General features: G+C 36.5%; 1 protein-coding gene across 1 annotated transcript; it reads right to left on the bottom strand.

The window, feature by feature from the left end:
* Nucleotides 1-9,240: 9,240 nt before the first annotated feature.
* Nucleotides 9,241-9,729, bottom strand: LOC308265372 (large ribosomal subunit protein uL23-like; the record flags this gene model as incomplete). The annotated part of the gene is made up of 1 exon (XM_080699036.1): nucleotides 9,241-9,729. One exon carries the CDS (start codon nucleotides 9,727-9,729, stop codon nucleotides 9,241-9,243), a length of 489 nt encoding a protein of 162 aa, XP_080555162.1.
* Nucleotides 9,730-26,547: the final 16,818 nt, after the last annotated feature.

The following is a 26,547-nucleotide window of genomic DNA, read 5'->3' on the forward strand; positions in this document are numbered from 1 at the left end:
TAAGACATAAACTAAAGGAAATATTTCTTTCCTAAGATAAGAGTAAATGCAGAAAAAGTAAGTACACATGAGATTTTAGTTAATCCCATCATTGTTCATTGTAGCATTGTTAGTATTTCTTTAGTAATTTCAGAAAATAAATTGTCTTCTCTAAGAAGTTCATTGTACTTTTGTTTAAATCCCAGGGTTGTGGATAACTTACTCCACTAATGCTGCAAGGAATAAATGTGATGAAGCATATTAGTGATGTAGGCAACTGCCGACAGAAAGAAAAGGATCAATGGAAGTGAAGATCCCGAGGTAAACTGAGATGGAATGAAAGAAAAAAGGTAGATGATAAAGTTTCCAAAAGTTTCAAATGAAGAGAAATAAGGTGGGATTAATTTATCCTAAAGCATGTTTAATCAATAAAGAAGAGGAAAAATTTTTAACTCAAAGTAATATAGGTAGGATTGGGTCATGTAATTTGAAAAATAGATAAAAGAAAGAAAATTATATGGGAAAGCTGGCTTAAGTAGCAACATGACATTTTAGATAAGAGCCTGCCTCTGGGTATAGAAGACTTAATGGTGATAAAAAGCAGATTATCAAGTCTACTTTATGGGATTTTAAAAAATATTTCTCCAAATTTTTAAAAATATATTTTAAAATATATGAGGTCTGACCAGGCGTGGTGGTGCACACTTTTAATCTCTGTGCTTGGGAGGTGGAGACAGGAAGATAGCACAGTTTCGAAGCCAGCCTCGCTGGCTTATGAGACCCTGTTTCAAAATAAAATATAAAATAGGTCTGGACTTCTGGGAAGATGGTGACAGAGAAAAGCGGGGCTTACGAGCCCTGCTAACAACCAATCTCTATTACCACAAAATCAGCACCTTCATAGCCAGAAAACACCATCAGCAGAGAAACAAAAAATGTAATTACAAGGGACAGAGAAAAAGAGGGCTGAAAAAACGAGACACCAGAAAGAAACCAGACCACAGTGCTGCAGCCGGAGCCATGGCACAAAGCGGCGGACGCCATTTTCCCTTGCAGCACCAGGCCCCAGAGAGGATCTCATAACAGAGCTCAGAGCCACAGAGGAGCTACTCCGGCCTCACGGCCGAGGACACAACAGCAGCACCTTATTGCCAGTGGCAGTGGCGAGCTCACCGGATGGCTCCAGACGAACTTACTCAACAGCCCACCAGGCTCCAGAGAGGAGTGGCAAACAGCAAGCCGAGGTGAGCCACTGCAGATTAGCCGGGAGGAATTCGGCAGATTTCTCAGTGCAGGGAGCATCTAAAGCTCCCAGGGGCTGGGCTCAGCACACCCTTCAGGGACTCAGAGCAGAGCTCAAAACCAGAGAAGAAATACGCCAGCCTCAAAGCTGAGGGCGTGACAGCGGCAACATATTGCCACCAGCAGCAGCAGCAGTGAATTCACCGAGTCCACTACAGCTCCATCTGCGCACTCAACAACAGTGAGTCAAATTGTGGCCCCTAGAAGAGAAATCCCAGTACTGTACTCCCAGGGACTTGACCCAGTGGGGGAGTGGCGGTGGCAGAGATATCACACCATAGGAGAACGCCCATCCTGGCACCCCCCCATGGTCTAAAGCAGCCTTGATTGACTCCCTGGGTCTGAGACTTTGGGATACAACCCAGTAAAGGAGTAGTGGGGATTGAGATACCACAGCCTCGAGATCCAGAGCACCTTAAGTGAAGTTGTAGTGACCCAAGGGAAGAACCCAGAGAAGGCACAAACTTCCAAAATCATGGGAAAGAGGAATAATACTGGAGCAATGAATGCCCACAACCCCACAACATCAGAACCTGATAAAACAGAAATTCAGAGATTTCTAGAAGATCAAATCAGGAAAATAACTGTAGAAATAATAGAGGTGTTTTGAAAAGAATACAGAGAGAGCCAAAAAGATATAAAGGATGCAATTAATGAAGTAAAGGCCTCAATTCAAAGTACAAACAACCGATTAGACCACATGGAGAATAGAATCTCGCTCTTAGAAGATGATCATTCAAAAAATGAAAGCATAGTTTCTAATTTAGAAAAAAAAAATCCAACAGCAGGAATCTGACATTGAAGAAATATGGGCCCATGTTAAGAGAGCTAACCTAAGAATAATTGGAATCGAGGAGGGAAAAGAAGGTGAAACCAAAGGGATCAACAATCTCTTCAAGGAATTAATAGCAGAAAATTTTCCAAACATAGAGCAAGAGGTCGATACACAGGTCCAGGAAACTTATAGAACTACCTTTAGACAAGATCGGAGAAGAGGATCCCCACGCCACATAATTGTCAAAATGACCAATGTGGAAGCCAGGCAGAGAATCTTAAAGGCAACAAAAACAAAGAGCCAAGTGACATTCAGAGGCAAACCAATTAGAATCACTCCAGACTTCCCAAACCAAGTCATGAGAGCCAGAAGGGCTTGGAGTAACATATTCCAAACTCTGAAAGAAAACAACTTCCAGCCAAAAATTTCCTACCCAGCAAAACTTTCTATCAAATTAGATGGGGAAATAAGAAGCTTCCATGACAAACAGAAACGGAAGGAATTTATGTCTTCAAAACCAGGGATACAGAAAATACTCAAAGAGATTGACTACAAAGAAGAAATAGGTAACACACACCAGAACCAGAGAAACAAGATTTTCTATCCAACAAACAACTAAGATTGGTTATCTGTGGAGATTCATTATTTATGTTAGTCTTTTACCTATCTCTAAATTGTATTGTTTGCTTTTATTGTTGCTAATTTTTAGGATTTCTAGTTGGAATATTAACATACCTTCAGATATAGCATTTAGAAATATTTTATCCCATTCTATCAGTAACTTTTAACTCTGTTTACATTGTCTTTGGATATACAATATTTTTTTTAATTTGGGGGGAGTTTGTTTACTCTTCTGTTGCCTGTGCCACTGAAATCATATCCAAGAGATCACTGCCAATTTCAATGTTGCGAGGTTTTATGACCCAGATTTTCTTCTAAAAGTTTATAGTCTTAAGATTTATATTTGGTCTTTTATCTATTTTGAGTTAATATTTGTATATTGTGTTAGGTAAGGGTCCAATTTTATTCTTTTTCATGTAATTATTATTTTTCAACAATATTTAGTTAAAAGATTAGTATTTCCTCCACCAAATGTTCGTGGGAACCTTGTCAAAAATAACTTGACAATATATGGAAGAATGTATCTCTAGGCTTTTATTTAACTCCAATGGTTTATATATCTGCCTTTATAACAGTACTACATTGTTTCAATTATTGTAGCTTTATATGGTTTGAAATCAGAAAATATACATCTTCTAGCTTTGTTCTTCTTCAAGATTGTTTTGGGTATCTAGAGTCCATATTTCATATCAGGATAGATTTTTTTCTGAAAAATAAATAAATAAATGTATGATAGTTTCACCTAAAAAAATATTCTCTGGTAAGAAAGAAAGCAAAAAGAAATATTGAAATGTTATCTCTAAGTCATCAAAAGCTTGGTATCAGACAAATGAAACTCTTATGTGAGATTATCATCATTAATATTGGATAAATTGCTATAAAACTAGATGTCAACCACTAAACCAAGCATGGAAAGGAGGGATGGGGAGGGAACGGGGTGGGGATCAGGTAGGGGCTAACTGGGCGATGTGTGCATGTATGTCTACAAAAGTATTTTCTTTATACCATTATGATGTATGAATACAGTGCACCAATAAAAAAAATTAAAAAAATAAAAATAAAAATAAATAAAATAGGTCTGGAGTGTAGACCGGAGGTAGAAGGATTCCATCCCCAGTACCACCAAAATTGAAAAAAAAAATGAGGTCTGGAACAGAAAAATCAGAGGTTCATTTATCCTAAAAATGAATAAAAAGGGGACAAAATGGAGAGCAGAACATCAAGAGAAGAGAGCCATGTCGAGGGGCTCACTATAAATAGACTATGGGGCTCAGGCTGGTAAAGGAGTAAAAAAAAAAAAAAAAAAAGAAGTGCTAACTACTCTAGGAAAGTTGAAAGTGTGTGTTCTAAAGTTGAAAGTGATTGACTTCGATATGTTTAAGTACATTGTGTGTTTTAGCACCAATAAAAAATAAAAAAATAAAAAAATAAAGTTGGAAGTGCATGTTCTCGGATTTTTCCCATTAGTGTTCAGTTTTCTATCTTGCCCACATTGGGCTGTAATAGAGAGCAGCACATAGAGAAATCAAGAAGTGTGGGCGCTGCAAAGAGTATTAATTGGAATGTTGGATCTTCCTAGAATAAAAAAAATGCATAGTCTAGAAATACGAAATAGGTAAGACTTCTAAGGAGCAGAGAGAGAGGAGTTTGAGAAGACGGAAACCAGTCTTGAATCTGGCATGAAAATGTACCAAGTGATCTAGGATGTGGCAGGTCATTAATCTGCTTTGCAAACAACATTTATTTGGAAAGCCATTATTTCATCTCATGATTCTCAACCAGAAAGTACAAGTACAGAACCTTCAGGTCTGTCCCTGCCTGCTGGAGCATGACACATTAGAGCAGGTGGTTCAAAAGGGGTTCAAATTTGAGAACAGCCATTGAAGTAAACTCATGCCAAGAAAGTGGTTGCTCAACAATCAGGAGCTTCCCACCTCTGCTCTGCACAGCCCTGGCCACAGACACACAGGAGGACTACTCTTCCCAAGGCTGGCTTTAACTTCAGTGTGACCACAGCAGGCACATATTCTTCTCCTGAGGGTAACTTCTCTTTGTTTCTTCTATCCTTAGGCCAACTAGGTGGTGAGGTTGCTTCAGCTCTTCTCTCTCTCTCTCTCTCTCTCTCTCTCTCTCTCTCTCTCTCTCTCTCTCTCTCACACACACAAGTCCTCCATATTTTATTTTATTTTATTTTCCCCAACCTCTACATTTTGTTTGCTATTCACATGATAGTAGGGAAAACTTCACTCCTTTTTTGGCACTCAAGATTAAACCCAGGGGTGTCCTACTTCCGAGTTATATCTACCAGCCTTTTTTTTTATTTTTAATTTTGAAACAGGGTCTTGCCAAGGTGCTGAACATTCTGGCTAAGTTGCTGAGACTGGCCTCAAATCAGCAATCCTCCTGTCTCTGTCTCCCAAGTACTGGGATTATAGGCGTATACCACCATGCCCAGCTAAAAACTTTACTCAATATTCTTTATTTCTCTTTATTTTATTTATGCTCACTGGCTAAAATTTTGAGAAGAGAAGAATGGCATGAGGGAGTTGAAGAAATGGACTTTGAAAGTCTTAAGCCTAATTATTCTTCCAAACCAAGACTGTAATTTTAAGTTGATTGTTGGTAGAGAAAGGTAACTATCGTTTTCTGTCCTTCCTTAGACCAGAAAAATCTTTCCCAGGCCTGAGTCCCTGGAGCAGAGGCCAGTGGTGTCTACATGGCTCGGTACATGGGAACAGGAGTAGCTGAGGGTCCTGAGTTCTCTTGTGCTGGGAAAGTCACCCATGCAGTAGACTAGGAAGAAACTAACTTGAGTACTTTCTTAGGTCTCATCAAAGAAGTGTATTAAATGAGATCAAATGGCTGTTTTCATTGGAATATTGTACTTTTCCTGGTATCCTCTGCGTTGGCACATTTTTCTCTTTCAGGTGAGTAATCGCGGAAGTTTAAGGAGATGAATATCTAACTCTCTTAGAGTTGCAAGAAAGAAAGAGTCATTTGTGAGTTCAAGCAAGGAATATTTTTGCTGAAATATAAAATTTTTGGCTTGATCATCCAAATTGGGTATCATTTCCGTGTATTTTGCTGTATGAAAAATATAAGCCTTGTATTCTATATTGTTGATTTTAATTCTTGTTTCTATTTTAAAAAAAAAAACAAAGAAATCCTTTAGAGCAGAGAAAGTTGTGCTGTTTTAATTTTAAGCAACAAATCATGTGAATACAAAAAAAGTGCATTTCTATCTAAGTTGCAAAAGGTTCTTTAAAATATGATTGGGAAAAAAAGACAATGAGAAAAAAAAAAAAGGTGTTCCTGTGAATAATGTTGGGTTGACAATGTGATTCTTAGAGGTTGAGTAATTTTAAAAAAACAACAGTAGTTCAACTTAAACACAAAACCCGGATTACCTGCTGGTCGAAGGAGAATAATACCCTCCCAATATTTAAGTCCTCATCATTAGAACTTGTGAATCTGTTGCCTTTCCTGACAAAAGGAACTTTGTGGATATGACTCAGGTAAGAATATTGAGACAGAAAGATTATTCTGCAGATGAATAGATTAAAAAATTGTGAGATATACACACAATGAAACTCTACTCAGAACAAAAGTATATCATTAGCAGAAAAATGGATGGACCTGGAGAACTTTATGTTAAGTGAGATTAGCCGTTTATCAAAAGTAAAGGGTTATATGTTTTCTCTCATAAGTAGAAACTAGGGAATGATCGGGATATGGGGGACTTTAGATAACGGAGGAGAAGGTCCAGTAGACACTTCCACTGATGTTAGGTACATATGTATGTATGTAAGAATCTCAATGTGATCTTGATATCTCAAATGAGGAGGAGAGAAGAGGGAGGGAGCTGGGAAAATCTCACCAAGTGCTGTGTGCATGTACATCACTAGCACTATGAACTGTATTTATGATGTGAGACTATAATGCACTGATAAACGTATATAAAAGAAGGATTTTTCTGGATTATTTCAGGGGACCAATATAATCACAAGGATCCATAGAAAAGGGAGGCAGGAAGACCAGAGTCAGAGAAGGCCATGTGACATCGAGAGCTAGGTTAGGGCGAGTCCAAGAAAAGACCATGGGCCATGGAATTCAAGTGGTCTGAAGAAGCAGAACAAGATTTATAAAATGGATTATTTCCTGGAAACTTCAGAAGGAATTCAGCTCTCTTGACAAAACTTGGTTTTAGGAGTTCTTGCAACCTAAAATATATAGCAATAAACTTCTGACATTTTAAGTCACTAAATTTGTAATAATCATCACAGCAGCAGAAGGAAGCTCGTATACCAGCAAACCCTTCACAAACTAGTAGTAGAGATGCTACATTACATTCCACAACTCTCTAATACCTAGATTCTCCTTTAACAAATGATATATAGAAAATACTCAAGAAACAAAAGTTAAAAATGTAGCTCCTACCAATTAAATATCTGCTCTGGGTAGATTCTCTGAAATAGAATCTATTATTTGTTAATCACAATACCTTGTTCCATAAATATCATTAGGTCCAAGTAATAAGCAACAAACACATCATTCCAGTAGACACTCAAATTCTTAAATGTATTCTTCACAAATTCAATTCTCTTTTCTACCTTCATCCAAGATAAACACCCTTCTGAATTTTGTGTTCATTCTTCTCCTGCTTTTTTATATATAATTTTCTTATTTAAACAAAGCATGGAAACATGTGATTCTTTTATATTTATATAAATTATATAATTTAAAATTTTTCACTATTATAAGGAATAATGTTTCTATTAAAATTACTTGTTTACTATTATATGGCTTAAACTCACACCTATTTTATGTGTAGCTATAGTTTATTTACTTTCATTGATTAATAATATTCTGATGAATGAATATACACTAATGTATTTACTTACTCTCGGGTTGAGATTTGATATGCTTATAAATTTAATGTATTGGGAATAAAGCTGGTAAAAATATTCTTACGCAGATTTCCTATTGCATATAAACAAGGATTTCTCTCCAGAAATCCTTCCCTAAGAGTAGATTTACTGTACCACAAGGTATAGGAGCTTTTACTATTACAGGATAATCTCAGAGAGTTTTGCAAATTTGTTGCATGCATTAATAATGTAATTAGAAAAGTATGTTATCCTACTCATCAACATCATATGAAGAATTTTATATTGTCTACTCTTTTGTAAAAATGTTGCTGGGTGTAACTATAATCCCAGTACTTGGGAGACTGAGACAGGACCTCAGCAACCTAGCAAGATCCTGTTTCAAATTTTTAAAGAAATGACTGGGAGCATAGCTTGGAGGTAGAATTCCCCTAGGTTTGCCTCTCAGTACCACAATTATATATATTTCATTTATATATAAATAAAAACAGTGCTGCAGTCAATAATTATTTCATACCACATATATATATATATACATACATATATATATATATATATGTATATATATATATATATATATGTTTTTCCATACATGTGTATATTTCTGGACTTTTTATTCTATTTCATTGTTCTGTTTGTCTATCATTGTGCCATATCATACAAGTTTGATTTACTGTGGTTTTGATTTTTGGAGCCATGACATATCTTACATACAAATAAGCTAATAAAATCCATAAGAATGGAGAAGGCACCATAAAATGAAAACAAGCAGAAACATATGAGCTAAATCATATTTCAAAATAAAAATGTCTACTCCGAAGTGGATAGACTGAAACTAACTCAAGTAATCTGTAAATACAACATTTCAATTATATATTCATACTCTAAAGGCAAACATTTAAATATATATTAAATTCTAATTTGTGAGCCTCTTGAAATATGAATTCTGGAAGCTTTTGTGCAAATTTGAAGAATAAACAAATAAGTAAATATAAATATTATAAACAATAAGATATAGATATATATTTTGCACCACTGGAAAACTTTGAAAAGTCCCCAATATTTGAAACTAAATAATATACTTTTACATAATGCCTATGTCAAAAAAATTCAAAAGGAGAATTTGAAATTGTTTAAAATCTAAGGAAAATAAACAAAATGAATAAAAAGTTATATTCAAAGAACTGGCATTGTCCCCATACCAATATCTTCTTCACTCCAATCACACTCCCAAACTCTATGTAGCCAGCCTCATTGGCCTTTTTGCTTCCTGTGTTTTCTTTTACTCAAATAAACATATACATTTGTCTTGTTATCAGGGGATACTTTCTTACATAAAATAACATACCATACCTGTTTGCATCTTGCTTTTTTCAATTTGCAATCTGTTCTGTACGTTGCTGACTCATCACAAGTTCTTCCATTCATACAGTTGCATAGAACTTCATTGAGTAGATGTGCCAAACTATTTACTACTTATACTTAATGTTTATTTTATGTGCCATTTACTATTTAAGGCTTACTTACTATTTAGTGTTTATTTCAAATAAAGTATTTGGTTTGTTTCTAATAATTTTCAACTATAAACAGTGCTGCAGTCAATAATTATGTGCATAATTAATTTTTTTTATACATAGTGAAAAACCATATATTTTGAATTAGCCGGCTGGACTCTGTTTAGATGATTCCAATTTTGTTGGCAACATCCAAAGCATCATAATGAGGAGCCAGGCGAACATACGCATTCTTCTCTCCATCAGGCCTGATCAGGGTGTTGACCTTGGCGACGTCAATGTCATAGAGCTTCTTCACAGCCTGTTTGATCTGGTGCTTGTTGGCCTTAACATCCACAATAAACACAAATGTGTTGTTGTCTTCTATCTTCTTCATGGCTGACTCAGTGGTCAGGGGGAACTTGATGATGGCACAGTGGTCAAGCTTGTTTCTCCTGGGGGCGCTCTTCCGGGGGTATTTGGGCTGCCTCCGGAGCCGCAGTGTGTTGGGCCTCCGAAAGGTTGGTGATGTGCGGAACTTCTTCTTTTTGTGGCTATGAACACCTTTCAACACTGCCTTCTTGGCCTTCAAAGCCTTTGCCTTGGCTTCAGCTTTCGCAGGGGCAGGAGCTTCCTTCTTCGCCTTCGGCGCCATCTTGTTAAAAAAGCGCATAATTAATTTTTGATGATGTATCTTCAGGTGAAATCCCTTGATTTAGAATTGATGAGTTAATATAAATGCAAATCTAATTTTGTCCAACGCTGACAAATTTTCTCCATAATTATACCTACCAGTCTATTATTCCCACCAGTAATGCAGGAAGGTACCTCTTTCTCAACAACTAACCTGATAGGTGAAAAATAAAATTTTAGTAATTTTAATTAACATTTTTCCTATAACAAATGAGATTGCATAGCTTTTACAGGTATGTGTGTGTGAGTGTGTGTGTGTGTTTGTATGTGCATATGTGTGTGTGTGTGTGTATTACTGGCGATTGAACCCAGAGGCATTCTACCTCTAAGCTTCTAAGCTATGCCTTCAGACCTGTTTAATTTTGTTGTTGTTGTTGTTTTGAAACAGGGTCTTACTAGATTCATAGGAGTCTCACTATGTTTCTGAGACTGTCCTTGAACTTGTGATCCTCCTGTCTCAACCTCCCAAATACTGAGATTACAGGTTTGCACCATTGTCAGGTTTTTTACAGATTTAAGGATCATTTCTGAATCTTTTTTTAATATGTGGGCTTGTGCATGAATTACATGTGCATTAAATGTAAATCACATGTGTCTGTTTTAAAACTTCTTTTTCTAATTTTTATTCCCTCAGGTTTTTTATCGTATAGTTTTGTTTTTGTTTTTGTTATGGGTATTGAAGCCAAGTCCTCACATATGCTAAGCAAGCATTCCACCACTGAGGCATATAGCTATTAGGAATATTTCCTATTTGATAGTGTTTTTGATAGTATATTAGTTTGTGTATGTTTTTGCCATAGAATTATTTTATTTTTTTTCTTTCTTTCTTTCTTTCTTTCTTTCTTTCTTTCTTTCTTTCTTTCTTTCTTTCTTTATTTATTTTGGTGGTACTGGGGTTCCTGGAAGCCTTTCTACTTCCAGGCTACACTCCCAGACCTATTTTTATATTTTTATTTAGAAACAAGGTCTCCTAAGCCAGCATGCGCGGCTGGCTTCGAACCTGCGAGATCCTCCTGTCTCTGCCTCCCAAGCGCGGGGATTACAAGCGTGCGCCACCATGCCCGGCTTATTCTTTATTTTGAAACAGAGTCTCACTAAGTTATGGAGGGCGTCTCTAAGTAGCTGAGGCTGTCTGTGAACTGTGATCCTCCTGTCTCACCCTCCCAAATGCTGGGATTACAAGTGTGTGCCACCAGGCCCAGCTTAATTTTATATAATATAATTTATTGGTCTTTTCTATGAACAGAAAATCTTCCCTATATTAAGAGTAGAGAGGAATTCTGTCATGTATTTCATTCCTTGTATGACTTCATTAAGTTCACATCTGTATTTATTTAGAGTTTATACTTTTGTGTAGTGTGCAGTATATATGTATAATTTCTATTCTGTTTTTAGTGGAAGAAGGCCATTATTTTTTGTAATGTCCAAATCCAATCACTTTTGTCTTTAAAATATTCTGGCTGTATAGAATTAGTTAACAGCACTCTTTTTTTTTTAATTATCTAGCAGAGTATATATGTAATTTGCATGATCCAGTCCTGGAAAGATTGATAGGCTTATGGTTTTTTTTTTTTTGCAGAAAGATTTCTAAATACATTCAGGATTGAAATTTAACATATGAAAAGTTAGAATATCCTATGATATTTTAAATATCATCTGACAGAGGTAAGAGCAGAACCACAGTAGACCCTGTCTCATATCATTCTACAACAGCCTGCTGGCCACCAGCAACGCACACAAAACTAGACCATAACATCAGTCTCCTGAAATCCAGGAAACACCTTCATCTTCATTTTTCTCATCATCACTCAGCCCTTTTTAGTTCAGCATGTTAGTAGGAACTGGCCTAGTATATTATTTATTCTATCATATTTAACTTTTCCCATAATCTTAAAAATACGCCGTAGCAGGAGGATACGCAAGCTAACAAATCAAGTAGCTCACTAAAAATAAGATTTTAAGTTATACATATAACCCCAAATGGTCTTACTCTTTCCTAAATGATGCAGCAAGTGTATACATGACCTCAAGACCATAAAAATATAGCACAAATAAGTGAATGATGTAGTTAAAAAAGGAATGTGGCCTACAAATTTAGGTGCTATACATTCTTTTCTACTCATTTGTGAAATGAATAATTAATTACATTGCACATCTTTATTGTAGTCGATCGGTGACTTCAGAGTGAAGTCTACCTCAAGAAGGATTGTTTCTTTTAACTTATGTTTGTGATTTATTTGCAGCATTCTTCAAACCACATGACACTTTTGACTGGCCTCACGTAAGTTTAAATTCCTCCATTCTAGATCCTCATTTAAAATCGATCACCCTTTTCCACAAGAATGATCTAACATCTCACAGAATTGTAAAGTAGAAAAGTCTGGTTTCTGTGTAACCTTGCATGTGTGACTTTACCTGTCTAGGCATAGATGACCTCCGTTGTAGCACAAGTATTATAATCTACTTTAGTAAAAATAAATGCTTATTTTAAATAAAGTATATTGAGTAGATATATCTCTGAGCTTGAAGTGAAATAACACCTGTCGAATGCTCAGTTACAAACATATACAGAGTTAAGTCCAGGATTTATTCCCAGCCTCAATATAGAGCTCTCATTCTTACCAAGGATATACATATGCCCTAACTATAAAAGTTCACAAACATTTAAATATCGCCGGGCATGGTGGCACACGCTTGTAATCTCAGCGCTTGGGAGGCGGAGACAGGATGATTGTGCAGGCTCAAAGCCAGCCTCACTGGCTTAAGAGACTCTGTTTCCAAATTTTAAAAAGTATAAAATAGGTCTGGGAGTGTAGCCCAGAAGTAGAAGGGTTTCCAGGAACCCCAGTACCACCAAAAAGAAAAGAAATATATATAATAAGTTTCTGGGCTTGGGATACCAAGATTAAATGAAAACTTAGCATTAGAGGTTAGGCAATGATATTATAATGGTTATAATTTTAAGGGATTATGGGATTGTTGAGGACATTACAATAAAAACAAATTAATTCTGAGCTAATGAAAATCCAGAATACAGGAAACCTTTAGTATATGTGCTGTTGAAGTGAGCACACACAGGAAATCTTTAAAAAGGTCAATTGACTAATAAGATTTAAAAATATTTATGTTAAAGATACAAGTGACAGGCAAGGAATATGAGAGAGAATAAATTTTTAGTTTTTCCTTTGATATTTTTATGTTTTCAGCCTCCATGCCAAATGTATCTGCCACTGGATCCTTTTTATGAAGCTAATTGTCCAGATGTAATATCATTTGTTTGTGCTACAAATGGCTTGACATACACAAATGAGTGTTTCTTTTGTATTGAGCAGTGGTAAGTTCAGAAAAAAATCCCACTACTATATTTTTTAGCTCCATAATTCACAGAATTTTTAAGCAGCATAGCAAAGGAATTGGATTGTACTGGTCATGTGGATGTTTTAAAGGGTCTCTATTGTTCATGAAAGGTTAAAAGTAGACCGTATATGTACAATGTATGTGTTTACATAGAAGAGGCAAAGTCTCCTCAGAATTTAGTAAATATTCAAATTTGACTTTTAGAGACGCTTATATGATATTTGGGGAAAATTGCATATATTTGTAGGAATATCATAGAACATATTTGTAGGAAATCCACAAATTATATTCAAGCAATGAATAAACATGCATTTTTATTGGTGCATTATAGTTATATATAAAACAGTGGAATTCATTGTGATATATTCATACATGAATATAACATAATTAAACCGATTTCATTCCCCAAAACCACTCTTTTCCATTCCCAGATCCCCTTCCTCTACTGTACTGGTCTCCTTCCTATTTTTGTGAAATCCCTTTTTTATTTTTTCCCTAGGTTCCACATATGACAGAAAACATTACTCTCCCCTTTTTGTTTCCGCTGGTTTCTAAGTTTGGTCTGTTTTTGTTTTCCCAGATTTCTTCTATGTTCTGACCTTAGTTTCTCTCTCTTTTTCTTTTCTTTTTTTTTCTCTCTCTCTCTTATATCTACTCATTCTAGGTCCCTAGGACCAGATCACACAAAAACAATCATATAAAACAGACCCCAGAATCTTCGGAAGCTTGCAATCTTATTTTGCGAAAGAGAGAGCAGCCTTGCCTTTGTTGGATCAAAATAGCTTTTCCCTAAGTTTTAAAACATAGTATCTCAAAAATTATACTTTATTCTAAAATATAGACTTGGAACCTTATATAATAAGCAAGGATTTCATACGCAGTGAATAAGAAATAGTTGCCAGGCATTGGTGGCACACACCTATAATCCCACAACTTGGGAAACAGAGAGAGGAGGATCACAGGTTCAAGACTAGCACATAGTACCATAGCAAGACCCTATTTCAAATTTTTAAAACATTAAAAGATCTGGCAGTGTAACTCAGTGATAGAATACACTGGGTTCAATTCCCAGGACCACAGTCAATCCATCAATCAATCAATCAATCAATCACTTAACAGCTGCCTAGAAGTAGCTCCCCATTTAAATGAAGTGGGAGCACTATTGACAGCTGTAGTCTCACCTTTCTCTTTTTTATGGCAGCGGCTCATTTCACTTATTTATATTACTCACTTTCCCCTAAGAACTGATGCTTTTGATGCCTAAACCAGTTAAGTAGATCAGATGCATATCAAAGGGAAATCCAATTATGGGAGTCTAGGTGTGTTTCTCTTGAGGGGTGAGAGAGAGTAAAAGAATGTAAAAAAAATGGAATCATTTATCTACACAGTGATGTTTGGGGAAACATGAATTTGAAAAAATACACACAGTTTTTGTTTTTAAGGAAATGATATAAGTATTATGCTGAAAGGGATATTTTAATTTAGAAGATATTAGTGGTGAAGGAATGAAAAGTCATGCTAGGCAGATGCTAGTATTCTGTGAAGCATAAATAGTAGAGAAAGGATAATAGACTGTTTTGTGGGCACAGTGGGCAATTTGAGCAGAAAGTGAGTGTATAGCATTATTGCTACAATTATCTTTTATCTCTTGACTGAAAAATCTAGCAGTACTATGTTGAATGGGAAAGCACTGAGATGGAAGTAGGTTAAGGGATAGAAAAATATGGAAAAAACCTCAAGGATCCTTTTGAATAATGAAGACAGAGAGAAGAAATGTGCAAATAGTGGTGGTGACAAACAGAAGTGGAAGAGATGAGTGGGAAGGAAATTGGATAAATTTCCTGCTCCCTTTCTAGGACTTCATTTAGCAGAGAACGGAAAGTACATCCAGACGCCATTCAGGAGCCCACTTTCTTTATGACACTAATCTTTTTTTCTTCTTCTCTTTAGGGAACTTGGTGAGCATATTAAATTTGCGAAATATGGAAAATGTGATTAATTGGTAACAGAATACCTTCCCTTCCTTATTCTCTTCAAGACCAAATTCTGAAAAGTATTTTATTTTAAATCTAAGGGTTCCAATTGAGTTGTGTATTTCTATGATTGAAACCAAAGGGGAAACAAAGAAATCAAGCTAAATGGAAAACAAATATCACATATATTATAAACCATAATGATAATAAAAGAGATGGTTGGTACTGATTTCTGTGAATTGGTTGTTTAAAGTCAGTTTCAGTGGAGATGCGGTTCTAACATCTGTTCATCAAGTGGGTTTACAATAATTTCCTTGAATTAAACTTACCATAAAGCACAGGTTTTTGCAGGAATATACCCTGCCTTACTAGTCTCTCCTAAAGCTGTATAACAAAAAAGTTAATATCTTTCTTCTGAAAGGTATATTCTAAATCAGGGAACAACCAAGTGACCCAGGCCTAGTGCTCTTTTTAAAGTTATCAAATATATAAGCCAAACCTCCTATGGTTGAAAAATTACAATACCAGAGAAAGATATGAAGAGTTATGCTAATGGGTAGTTTCTATTCAAAGAAAGAAAAGATGGCAGTGTGAAAACAAAGAGATCTGAATTTTGCCCTCAGTTTTGCCATTGGTTGTTTAATCGTGGTTATAGTGTCTATCAATGTCCCTGGTCATATTGGCACCTAAATTTTATTGGTTTGGCTTAGTGTATTGTTTATTCAGTTGAGTAACCCATTCAATTTAACTAGTATCTGGCCTTAAATACAATGAATGTCCCAGTGAACATCAATACTCCTCCTCCATTCATTAGGAAGCAAGATTAAGGTTTTTAAATCCACTATGAGTTTAGGACTCATAGTAGAAATAGTCCCTCAAACAATATTGAATATGTTTAGTAGCTAGAATGGAAACTGGGGATTTAAGAAATCTAATTGACTGGGCATCTTTGATTGCTATCTAAATATGCAGTTATCCATATTCTACTAAATAAACCCCAGTTGCGTTTGGGTTAATGACTTCAACAGTCAGCCATCAGCGTGAGACTCCCCTGTGGCCAAGAGTGAAGCACATATCCTGGGCCTGAGCCTGGGCCAGAGATAGTTTACACAGAAGACCTGGGTCACATTCCTTAGTGCGGGCCCCAGCACTTAACCCAAAGTGAAGCATTAAAATTCTAGTCTGAACCTGGAAATGATGACAGAATGGCCCTCCTCCTCTCTTCTGGAAAATATTCCCTCGGAGCCACATCCATCTTGTGAGAACAACAGGAATCCCTGTAGGCATGAAGTCAAGCTAGAGGAAGCAAGACGAGAAAGGGAGAAACTGTTTTCCTGGCATCAGTCTCCTACCTCCAGCTATGCTTCAAACAGATCTACCCTTTGATTTTTTTCTTTTACATATAATAAATTTCCTGTTCTCTTACACCATTGGCATCATGTTTTCTGTTTTCTGAAACAAGCCAAATGATATATTAAGAAAAAATGTGTAGATTAAAAAATGGAATCTCTAAATCTTTCACTTTTTCGTGATCCTTTCCTAAAGCCTATTTGTATTGGAAACTAATAGAGATTAATTTTGTCTCCTTTTCTTTGGTGATAAAGGCAGTGTGGACAGGCCAGCCTGGGTATTTTTTATGTATACAAAACGTTAAGTTTATAATTTTTGTATGTATAAAACATTAACATTTTTTAAAAAGGTCAATATAGATTGCATGGTTATAGAAAATGATGTTTGTATAAAAATTCTCAAAAGGTTCAAAAGTTATATACTCCATTATAACATTCATAAGCAGGGCAACACAGTCTTTTTTCCAGAGATCAGAATACAAGTTCTGTTACCATCCGGCCAAAGTTTTGGACAACAGCCTTCCTGCAGTGGCCTCTCATTCTTTTACTATTTTTTGCATCTTCTCTGCAGCTTCCATGGCTTCCCTCCCTCATAAATACACCTACTGTGACATCGAGGTCCTTGGCTGTATGATAGATACACTCACTTACATGTTTTTGTTTGTCACTAAATGCTACTTACACCCCTGTGCCCTAGCTGATTCTGGGTTTATCGCAAGAACCCTCATGATTTGGGAGGAGTGGAGAGTAGGGAATGCCTAATCTGCAGGAGTGGAAGAGGGACTGGCATCTTCTTGATTTTGTGAAGGAGCTTCTTGGCAATGGTTTATTTTCTCTTAGAAAAGCATTTTCAAGAAAAATGGCATTAGAATCAGTCATTTCCCACACTTCCTATCTGTTTCTTAGACACTGGCCATCTCATCAAAGTAACCCAGGGCTTTCGACCTCTGACAGATAACCTTCCTTGCCAACATTCATGCCATTGTCCTAGGTGACTTTAATGTTCACTTGATTTATTCATCTAAGACTTTGTCCTCACAGTTCCTCCATCATCATTATCATCATCGTCGTCGTCATCGTCGTCGTCATCGTCATCATCATCATCATCATCATCATCATCATCATCATCGTCATCATCATCATCATCATTTTATTCTACTAGGGATTGAACCCAGGGACATTATGCCTCTGAGCTACACATCCAACCTTTTCCATTACTTGCTAAGGATCTCATTAAGTTACTGAGGCTGACCCTGAACTTGCTGAACCTGCTCTCTTCCTGCAGCCCACACATTTTAAACATCAGGTACGACACACTTGAGTATGCTTAGAAATTTCTGATGCACATTTGTTTTACTCTAATTTATTCTGTTGTGTTCTAAGAGTTTAAAACACAGAGACTATAAAGCACTCAACGCCTCTGGTCTCAATACTTGTTGATAAATTTTAACTTCTGCAAGAAATCTTCTTGCCCAAACAAAGAAGAATGCCTGATGCTGAGAATTGCAAACTATGTTATTGGGGTGTGTATTTGTGGTGAGAGGAGGATCCCTTGTGGCCCAGTGTGGCTCAGTGATGCAGTAAACTGACTGAGGGATGTACGCTCATCTCAGAGTCTTGAATTCACAGTCTCCTCCTTCTTGTATGACCTACAGTCCCTTAGCATCACCTTCTCTATCTCTAATGAAGAGAGCATGCTTGGGAAGATGTCTTTTAGAGATGGGTGTGTACTTTTCTTTAGTACATCTAATATAAAGTAATGTGCTGAATTATATATCTGTGCATTTTATTATTTCACTCTACACATTTCAAAAGGGTTACAGACTGAAGTAGAATCTACATTGGACAAAGACCCTGAGATCCAATCAGGACAACGGTACTTACAGACTTAGTTGAGGACAAACGTAGTCTGATCTTTTCCTATCTCTATTAACAAATTCAAATAAAAGAAGCCTCACTGTCAAGTAGAAATGCAGGACCTGGAGCATTCTGAAGGGTGTTCTCATGCTGAGGTTACTTCTGAGTAGCTTTGATATAGAAAACACAAATTTAGTGATGATATTATAGCTATCCATTTTATCCTTTGGTTATGGAATTAAAGATTCCATGTCTTGTGCCAGATGTTTGACATATAGCATTCCATTTAATACTCATAACAGGTAAATATTAACAGTATATGTTTCCATTTTATATATTAAATATATATGAATATATACACATATTCTCCATTTGTTTAATGATTAATAAACTTGTAGGTTCTGGCATCTGGTGGATACAAGGAGGAAACTATAGATGGTATTTCTTTTCACATGGAAGAGAAAGATAAATAAGCAAGAATAAAAACATAAGGAATGGCATCTTCAGCTTTGATTACTTTGTAGTGGAGCAACTTACAAGACATCTAGGCAAAAGCATCTTATAAATGTCTGGATCTGGGGACTGAATTTGTGATAGTAATGAAAAAACATTTGGAGGCCCTGGGGTAAAGAAGATCACGTAAGACCTATGCTGCCATGCACACACACGCCCACTGCTAACTGTGGCCTTTTGCCTCCATCTCACAAGTGAAGCACATCTCGTTAGGAGAGAAAGATGGCCATGTGCTAATAAAAGTTGGCAGAAGAACTTCAAAAGTTTAGGGGAGCTATTTCTGAGTGGGAGAGAGGGAGAGGAGACATTTGACTACCTAGCTAGCTCCAATATAGTTTATGTTTATTCAATCTCACCCTTCATATTATATCAGAGGACAAGTCAGTTTACTTTATTGCTTAGTATTGTTCATAATATTTCACTTATATCTGAAATTCCTTGGCTAATATAGAGGGGTGAACACATTATTAAGTTTGAAGGCTGGGGAAACAAACCTTGGAAAGGTTGTCTGCCTTTGATTCCCATGTGCTCTGGGCCATTACCAGCTATGACCACTAGATGCCAGCCTCACTCTTCTTAGCTTCATTTATTTCACCACACCACTTTCTCCATCATCTTTCCAACGAATTGTACAATCTGCCTCTTTTAGAAAGAGACCTCCATCATCTTCATCTTCCTCCTTCCTTTCCCCGTGTCCCCTGGTCCATGGGTACCATCACAGTGGCTGGCTCCCTTTGAACCTGTGGAGATAGAACTTCAGATCTTTCTGGTCCCCCAAAGTACAGCAATTCCTAAAATATACTTTTCTTGGTAATATTGACCACCTCTTAACGCCTAACACTACCGTTCCATGTAGTCTCTGCATTTCTGCCTTACAAAAATTAACAAACATAAAACCAAAACCTTCTCCCAGAAAAGAGCAACCCCAACCTTTCACAGAATAAAAGGGATTTAAAAAAAAATTCATCCGTTGTTTTTTCCTCTTCCAAAAACAGACCCTCAATTATTCCATTTTCCTAGAAGTAAAAATGGGGCATTGTTTAGAAACCCCCACTTTCTAAGTGCCCCGGATGCTGTGTGAGAGTCCTGCTGGTTGGGAGATAGACATGAGCACAGGCATGAAATGTGAGACACTTGGACAACACTGTCAGGGCATCTGGTTGCAAACTGAGAATGGCAGCAATCATCTGAGGTTCCAGAGGAGAGCACGGTGCCTGGCACAGTAAGGGCAGCAGGGCACCTGTCATGGCCCATGGCAGAGGACAAGCGCTACCCGTAACTAGCCTGGTTCTGTGAGGACATGCACCACTCCAAATGCCAAAACGCATTCTTTTCACAGTCCAAAAAGCTTTATATCATTGCCATCCCATTTTACATACGAGGAAAGTACTCCACCAAAAATAAGTAAACTGTGTAACACTGCAGTTTGTAAAGGAGGGCTGAGATTTGAGCTCAGATTCTATTACTCCTAACTTTCATTGCTACCAATGAAACCAAATGTAACTAGAAAAAAAAGAGAGATATCAGGCAGAGATTTTCAAATATGAATATAATCATATCCTCTTAAAAATGACAATATATTTTTTAAAGAAAGTATTGCGCTGAGATGTATTAGTAGTCGAAGATAGTATCAAAATAAAACTTTGTTTTTAAAATTACAACAGCAGACCTCAAATGGAAGCCTAATTCTTTTACTTACTTTTCAGACATTTGAAATAAATTATCTAAAACTCAGCATTAATTTGTCAGATTTGATCAGGTGTATTCTATTTCCTGACATCTAAATCTATTTATTCTCTATGAAATATTGAGAAAAATGTTATAGGGCAAGAAAATAAAAGCTACTGGTCTGTTTCATAACCATTTATTGAATGCCTATTTTGTGACATACACTGTCCTAGGCCTGGGCAGATTCAGTCCTGTTATGATTTATAGAACATTCTCTCGCATATTGGCAATGCAAGAATGCTCAGAGGTGAAATAACTGAATCAGGGCTCTAATCTTATCATAGACAAAACCATTGACAGATTAATAATTTGAAGAGATTTACTGACTAATAACTATAGGTAGGTGGGACATGGCTGGAGGAGGTAGTTCACAAGAGGCATGGCCTTGGGGACTCTCTCTGTCCCTGGTCCTCCTCTTTCTCTTGTTTGCTGCTTCTCAGATGCCCTGAGCAGATTTCCTTCACCACACCATGACACCCATGATGTTCCTGCCTTGGAGCTTGCCAACTATTAACTAGACTTCTAAAACCATAAACAAAATAAACATTTCCTCCTCAAAACTGTTGCAGGCTTTGTCAGCTGTAGAAAAAAAAATGGATTAAAACAGGAGCCCCATTGTTCTGAATTTTACATTCCAATAGGCTTGGGAAAGGGTATGATGTGGGGAAAATGATACTATAAATCAAATAAACATAATATGATAGCTGGAGAGCAACATGATGCCAGTGAAGGCTATCATGAAGAGATGGCATTTGCTTGAGCCAGAAATAACAGGAAGGAAAAGCCATGCAAACCTAATAATGTGAGATTACAATGCACCAGTAAAATTATTTTTTACAAAAAAGAGTGAATTTGGCTCTCTTTGAGAAGAAATGGCCAGAGCTGATAGACAAAGTCAGGACTCAGTGTCAAGATCAGAGAGAAGTGTGGAATCCAATCGTGGTCTTTGTTTAGGCCTTGTAAACCATGAATTGAAGTCTAGGTCTTCTAATTGTAATGAAAAGCCAATAAAAGAGTTATTCCAACACTTTAAAAATGTGGTTACTCTAGATAAAATTCTAGAACATAACTTATCTGTAAATATTCAAATATTTTTCTCACTTCTATATATGTCCACCAACTTTGCAGGTCCTTGTTCTTTCTTTGTTTCTTAAAAATACAGAATTAAGCAGAGCATGGTGGTAGAAACCTATAATCCCAGCACTTTGTTAGGCTAAAAAGTGAGGATTGCAGGTTTGAGGCTACCTTAGCACTTGTTAAGACCCTATTTCAAAATAAAAATAAATAAATAAAAGGGGCTGGGGGCATATCTCAGAAGTAGAATAACTTTTAATTAAATTTTCAGTGCCCCTTCCTTCAAAAATGCAAAATTATGATCTCACTTAAGAAATATTGGGTCAGATTCTGCATTTTATCAAGGTCCACTGGGAATTTTAATGCATATTATAACTTGAGAATAATTAGTTGGGGTCCTGAGAGAAGACTTTAAGAAAAAATAAGTGCTTTTGTGGGTTTTAAAAGTGGCTTTGGTTTTTCCCTAAGAGACACAAATGCTCCAAAGACATTTCCTGGCTTGGCATCAGTGATTCTCAGCAGGGATCACCCTGGCATCTTCAGTGGTTAGTAGTTAATATGTCAGAATGCAACCACTAAAGCCAAATTGCCTGGATTCAAATCTCAACCCTGCCATGAGTTATATAAGTGACCTTCAGTAAGTTGCTTAACCCTCTTTGCCTTGACTTTCTCATGGGACAAATAAAAAACTACCCTTAACACATGTGGCTAGAGAAGCTTTTTTATTGCTGTTATCATTGCTTTATAAAGATATTATCATTATTATCATATTAACATTACTGTTATCTTCATCATCAAGGTTCCTTTCTCCTGTACAATATTTAATACATTTAACTGAGTTGGGAGAATAATAGCACTGATAGGAAGTATAGATCAACTTTATTGAGACACTATGTAATAAAATATAAGTGCTCAGGTCTCTTAAGCGTTTTTTACTTCCTTTGAATATCTCACCATTTCCATGTTTCAACAATGTCTTTTATGCAAATGAATCTTTGTTTTCATCTTTCCCATGACATTAGCATTAGTCCAGAGTTCCAATCTCCTGCTAAACCCTCTATCTAAATTTTATACCATTATTTTATAATCTTAACATTGAAAACTCAGTTATATATCTCTCCCCACAAGCAGCTCTTCTTCCAGCTATTCCTAAGTTGGTCCAAATAACTTTGTTTTCTGTCAGGAGGCTCAAAATTTTTATTTTTTCTTTTGTCTCTTCATGACTCCACCTTTGGCCAAATCATCATCAAACTCTCTAGTGAATTTCTTAATCCATATTTAAGGATCATTTTCTTCTTAAAAAGTTTTCAAGCCTTCAAAGACCAGTATTTTTAAGAGATAATAAAACAAATGACTAGAAAATTAATTGATAAAAAGTTATTAAAGTATAAGCTCAACATTTATTATTACATTTAAACAAAACTGATTTTAGTTAAGTACAAAAAGAACAATGAGAAATCATACTTATTTATTGAAAACATGTACAGGTGATTAATATATTATTTTTATTTTTCTACAATGATAAATGTTGAGTAAAATAGCACTTTCCCACAGGAAACACCTACCTGAGAATTTTCAGTAGTGTTCTTGTGTCCTTGCTTGTTATTTTTTTTTTATTGTTACATTACAATCATATATCTTTTTTATTGGTGCATTATATTCATACATCATAGTGGAATAAAAAAAAAACTTGTGTAGACATACACGCACACATCACTCAGTCAGCCCCCATTCAATCCCCACCCCATTCTCTCCCTAACCCTACCTCCCATGCTTGGCTTAGTGATTGGCTTTGATATGTTTGTGAATGCACATCATGTGCATTATGGAGTCCCCCCCCCTTTCATCTCCTTCAGTTAGGTCACTTTCTTTACTCATCCAAGGTTTCTCCTTCTTTGGCTAGTGTCCCTCCTATGACCCATTTTCTCCATAGCTTCCACATATGAGGAAGAGCATCAGATTTTTTACTTTTTTTGACTGACTAATCTCACTTAGCATAATGCTCTCCAGTTTCGTTCATTTCCCTGTAAGTGACATAATTTTCTTCTTCTTTATAGCTGAGTAAAATTTCATTCTGTACATATTCCACAGTTTCGCAGTCCATTCATCTGTTGATGAACATCTTGACTGGCTCTATAGTTTTGCATTTGTGAACTGTGCAGCTATAAACATAGAATGCACATGCATTAGTATGGTAGTTTAGTTTCCATTCTTTGGGGTAGATAGCCAGTAGAAATGCTAGATCTATGGCAGGTTCATTTCCATTCTTCTGAGAATCCTCCATACTTTTTTTCTAAGTGGTTGCACTAATTTGCAATCTTACTAACAATGTATTAGAGTTCCCACTTCTCCACAACCTCCCCAGCATTTGTTGTTGTTTGGTTTTTGGATGATTGCAATTCTAATTGGGATTAGGTGAAATCTCAAGTTAGTTTTGATTTGCATTTCTCTGATTGCTAATTATGTTGAACATTTTTTCATACACTAATTGACCATTTATATTTATTCTTTTGTGAAGTATCTATTTATTTCATTTGCCCATTCTTTGATTGGTTTGTTTTTTTTTTCTTTCATGGTATTGGGGTTCCTGGAAGCCCTTCTACCTCCGGGCTACACTCCCAGATCTATTTTTTTACATTTTTATTTGGAAACAGGGTCTCCTAAGCCAGCGCGTGCAGCTGGCTTCAAACCTGCGTGATCCTCCTGTCTCTGCCTCCCAAGCACGGGAATTATAAGCGTGTGCCACCACGCCCGGCGACTGGGTTGTTTTCTTAGTGGCAAGTTTCTTGAGTTCTCTGTATATTCTAAATACTAGTCCTTTTGTTGACAACAATGCTGTCTTCAGGGTATAATGCATTTTTAACTCCTTGAGTTGTTTTCCTTAAATATAACAGGCTTTACATGCCAATATCATCAAGGATCTTTATATGAATTTTAGAGAAAAATGGTACCTTAAAGCAGTTTCAGCAAGCTCATGATACTGTTTTAACTTTTACATGAAATGATAAAAACAATATTGTATTTGTTAAAATACCCCCAATCCTTAATCAATAACCAGTTCCAAAATTTGCTGTGTAAAATTATAGTCAATGAAATTACACCAGGTGAGAGAAAGACATTCTGGATCCCCACATTTCCTATGCACAAGTATTCTTTGAAAGAAAAGAGAATACATCAAGGCAAGTAGTCAGGAAGTGACAGCAGTTGCCTGAGCAAATGGATGAATCTGCATCTTGATAATTGGATAAATTTTGAAAGAGAAACTTTTGGGGAAAAGAAATGGAAGGTATTAATGACACCATATGGAAGTCTGGAACGACAAGACTTCCTTTTATGTCTTACTCTAAGATGTCATCAATTAACTCTGAACTGCAGTTCCAATGTCAAATATTGTTTGAAAAGCAGTGGATCCTGCCAGGCGTGGTGGCGCACGCTTGTAATCCCCGCGCTTGGGAGGCAGAGACAGGAGGATCGCGCAGGTTCGAAGTCAGCTGCGTTGGCTAAGAGACCCTGTTTCCAAAAATAAAAAAGTATAAAATAGGTCTGGGAGTGTAGCCCGGAAGTAGAAGGGCTTCCAGGAACCCCAGTACCACCAAAAAAAAAAAAAAAAAAAAAAAAAAAGCAGTCTATATCTGGAGAGTTGGGAGGTAGTTATTTTGGAGATGCTAATGGTCCTGGCCTGCAAGTCAAGGCAATCTGTGAGAAAAGAAATCGAAAGTTTAGGGCTAGAAAGCAATGATTGAGCAAGTACTGCTGATGAGGCTTAGAGAACTACAAAGGCAAATATCTGAATGCAAAGAAGAAAAAGTATTCCAGAAGGAGGGACATGAGGTTACAGAGGGGAAAGCACCTGCTCATGTGTGGCTGTGTAATACTGCAACAGACACATTTAGTTCTGTGAACCCCTGTCAATTTCTCTCTAAGATATAGCATCTCTCTTGATAGAGTACATATCACGTACAAGTGTTGTGAGGAGTATATGAGCTTGGAAATAGAAAGTACTTAGCAGAGTGTCTGTCAGATAGATTAGAAAACAGATACAAGTGTGAATGGTTGATAAATAAATCTCTAGTATTTTGCGGTAAAAACTTTCATGGAAGTTTATCACAGAGGGTCTCTGCAGCCAGGAAAAAAACTGATAATTGACCATTGAAAATGGATAGTTGACAATGATGAAAAAAGGATAAAAACAGTACATAGATATTTCATTAGATGTAGGTAACAAGAAGTCAAATAAAAGGAATCTTGAATAGACTTGACATTTCGCTGGGGGAGAATATGGCCTGATTATGGAGGAGGGAAAATTATCTGTGAATTTCTCAAGGCCAATTCCAAAGACTAGAAATTAGAGATGAGTAGAGGAAAACTAAATATATTCCAATTTTGAGGAAGGAGAAATGTATTATCTAGGTCAATCAGTTAGAAGAATTTCCTTAGCATATTCAGAAATACAAAGCAGGAGACACAGCAGGGAAGGCAAGAATAACAGGCAATGTGAACCAAGATAGAGGAGGAGGACAGTTTGATAATGAGAAACCGTAGGTGATAAAATGTAAATTGCAGTCATGCTATAGTAAAATGGAAATAAAGGTCATTGAGAGAAAAGAGGCAGAAAAATTGTACAGTATGGTTATTGGTTATTTTGGGGGGGATGTTCTGATTTTCCAATGGGGTAATAGAAGCTGATTCTCTTATTAGAGATCAAAGTAACTTTTTAGAAGCAAAGGGGGCTTATGAAACCTCTTTTAATAAGAAAAAAATACTTGAATTTTGTTACGTTTTCTCTCATATATGGAAGTTAGAAAGAAAACCAGGAGTAAAGGGATCTCATGAAAATAGAAGGGAAACCAGAAGAGTAGAGGATGGGGTTAGGGGAATGGAAGAGAGGATGGGCAGGGGAGGATCTGGTGTTTCATTAGACCAAAATATGTATATGCAAGAATAAAC

This window comes from Muscardinus avellanarius (genome assembly GCF_963383645.1).
Source record: "Muscardinus avellanarius genome assembly, chromosome: 7".
NCBI lineage: Eukaryota > Metazoa > Chordata > Mammalia > Rodentia > Gliridae > Muscardinus > Muscardinus avellanarius.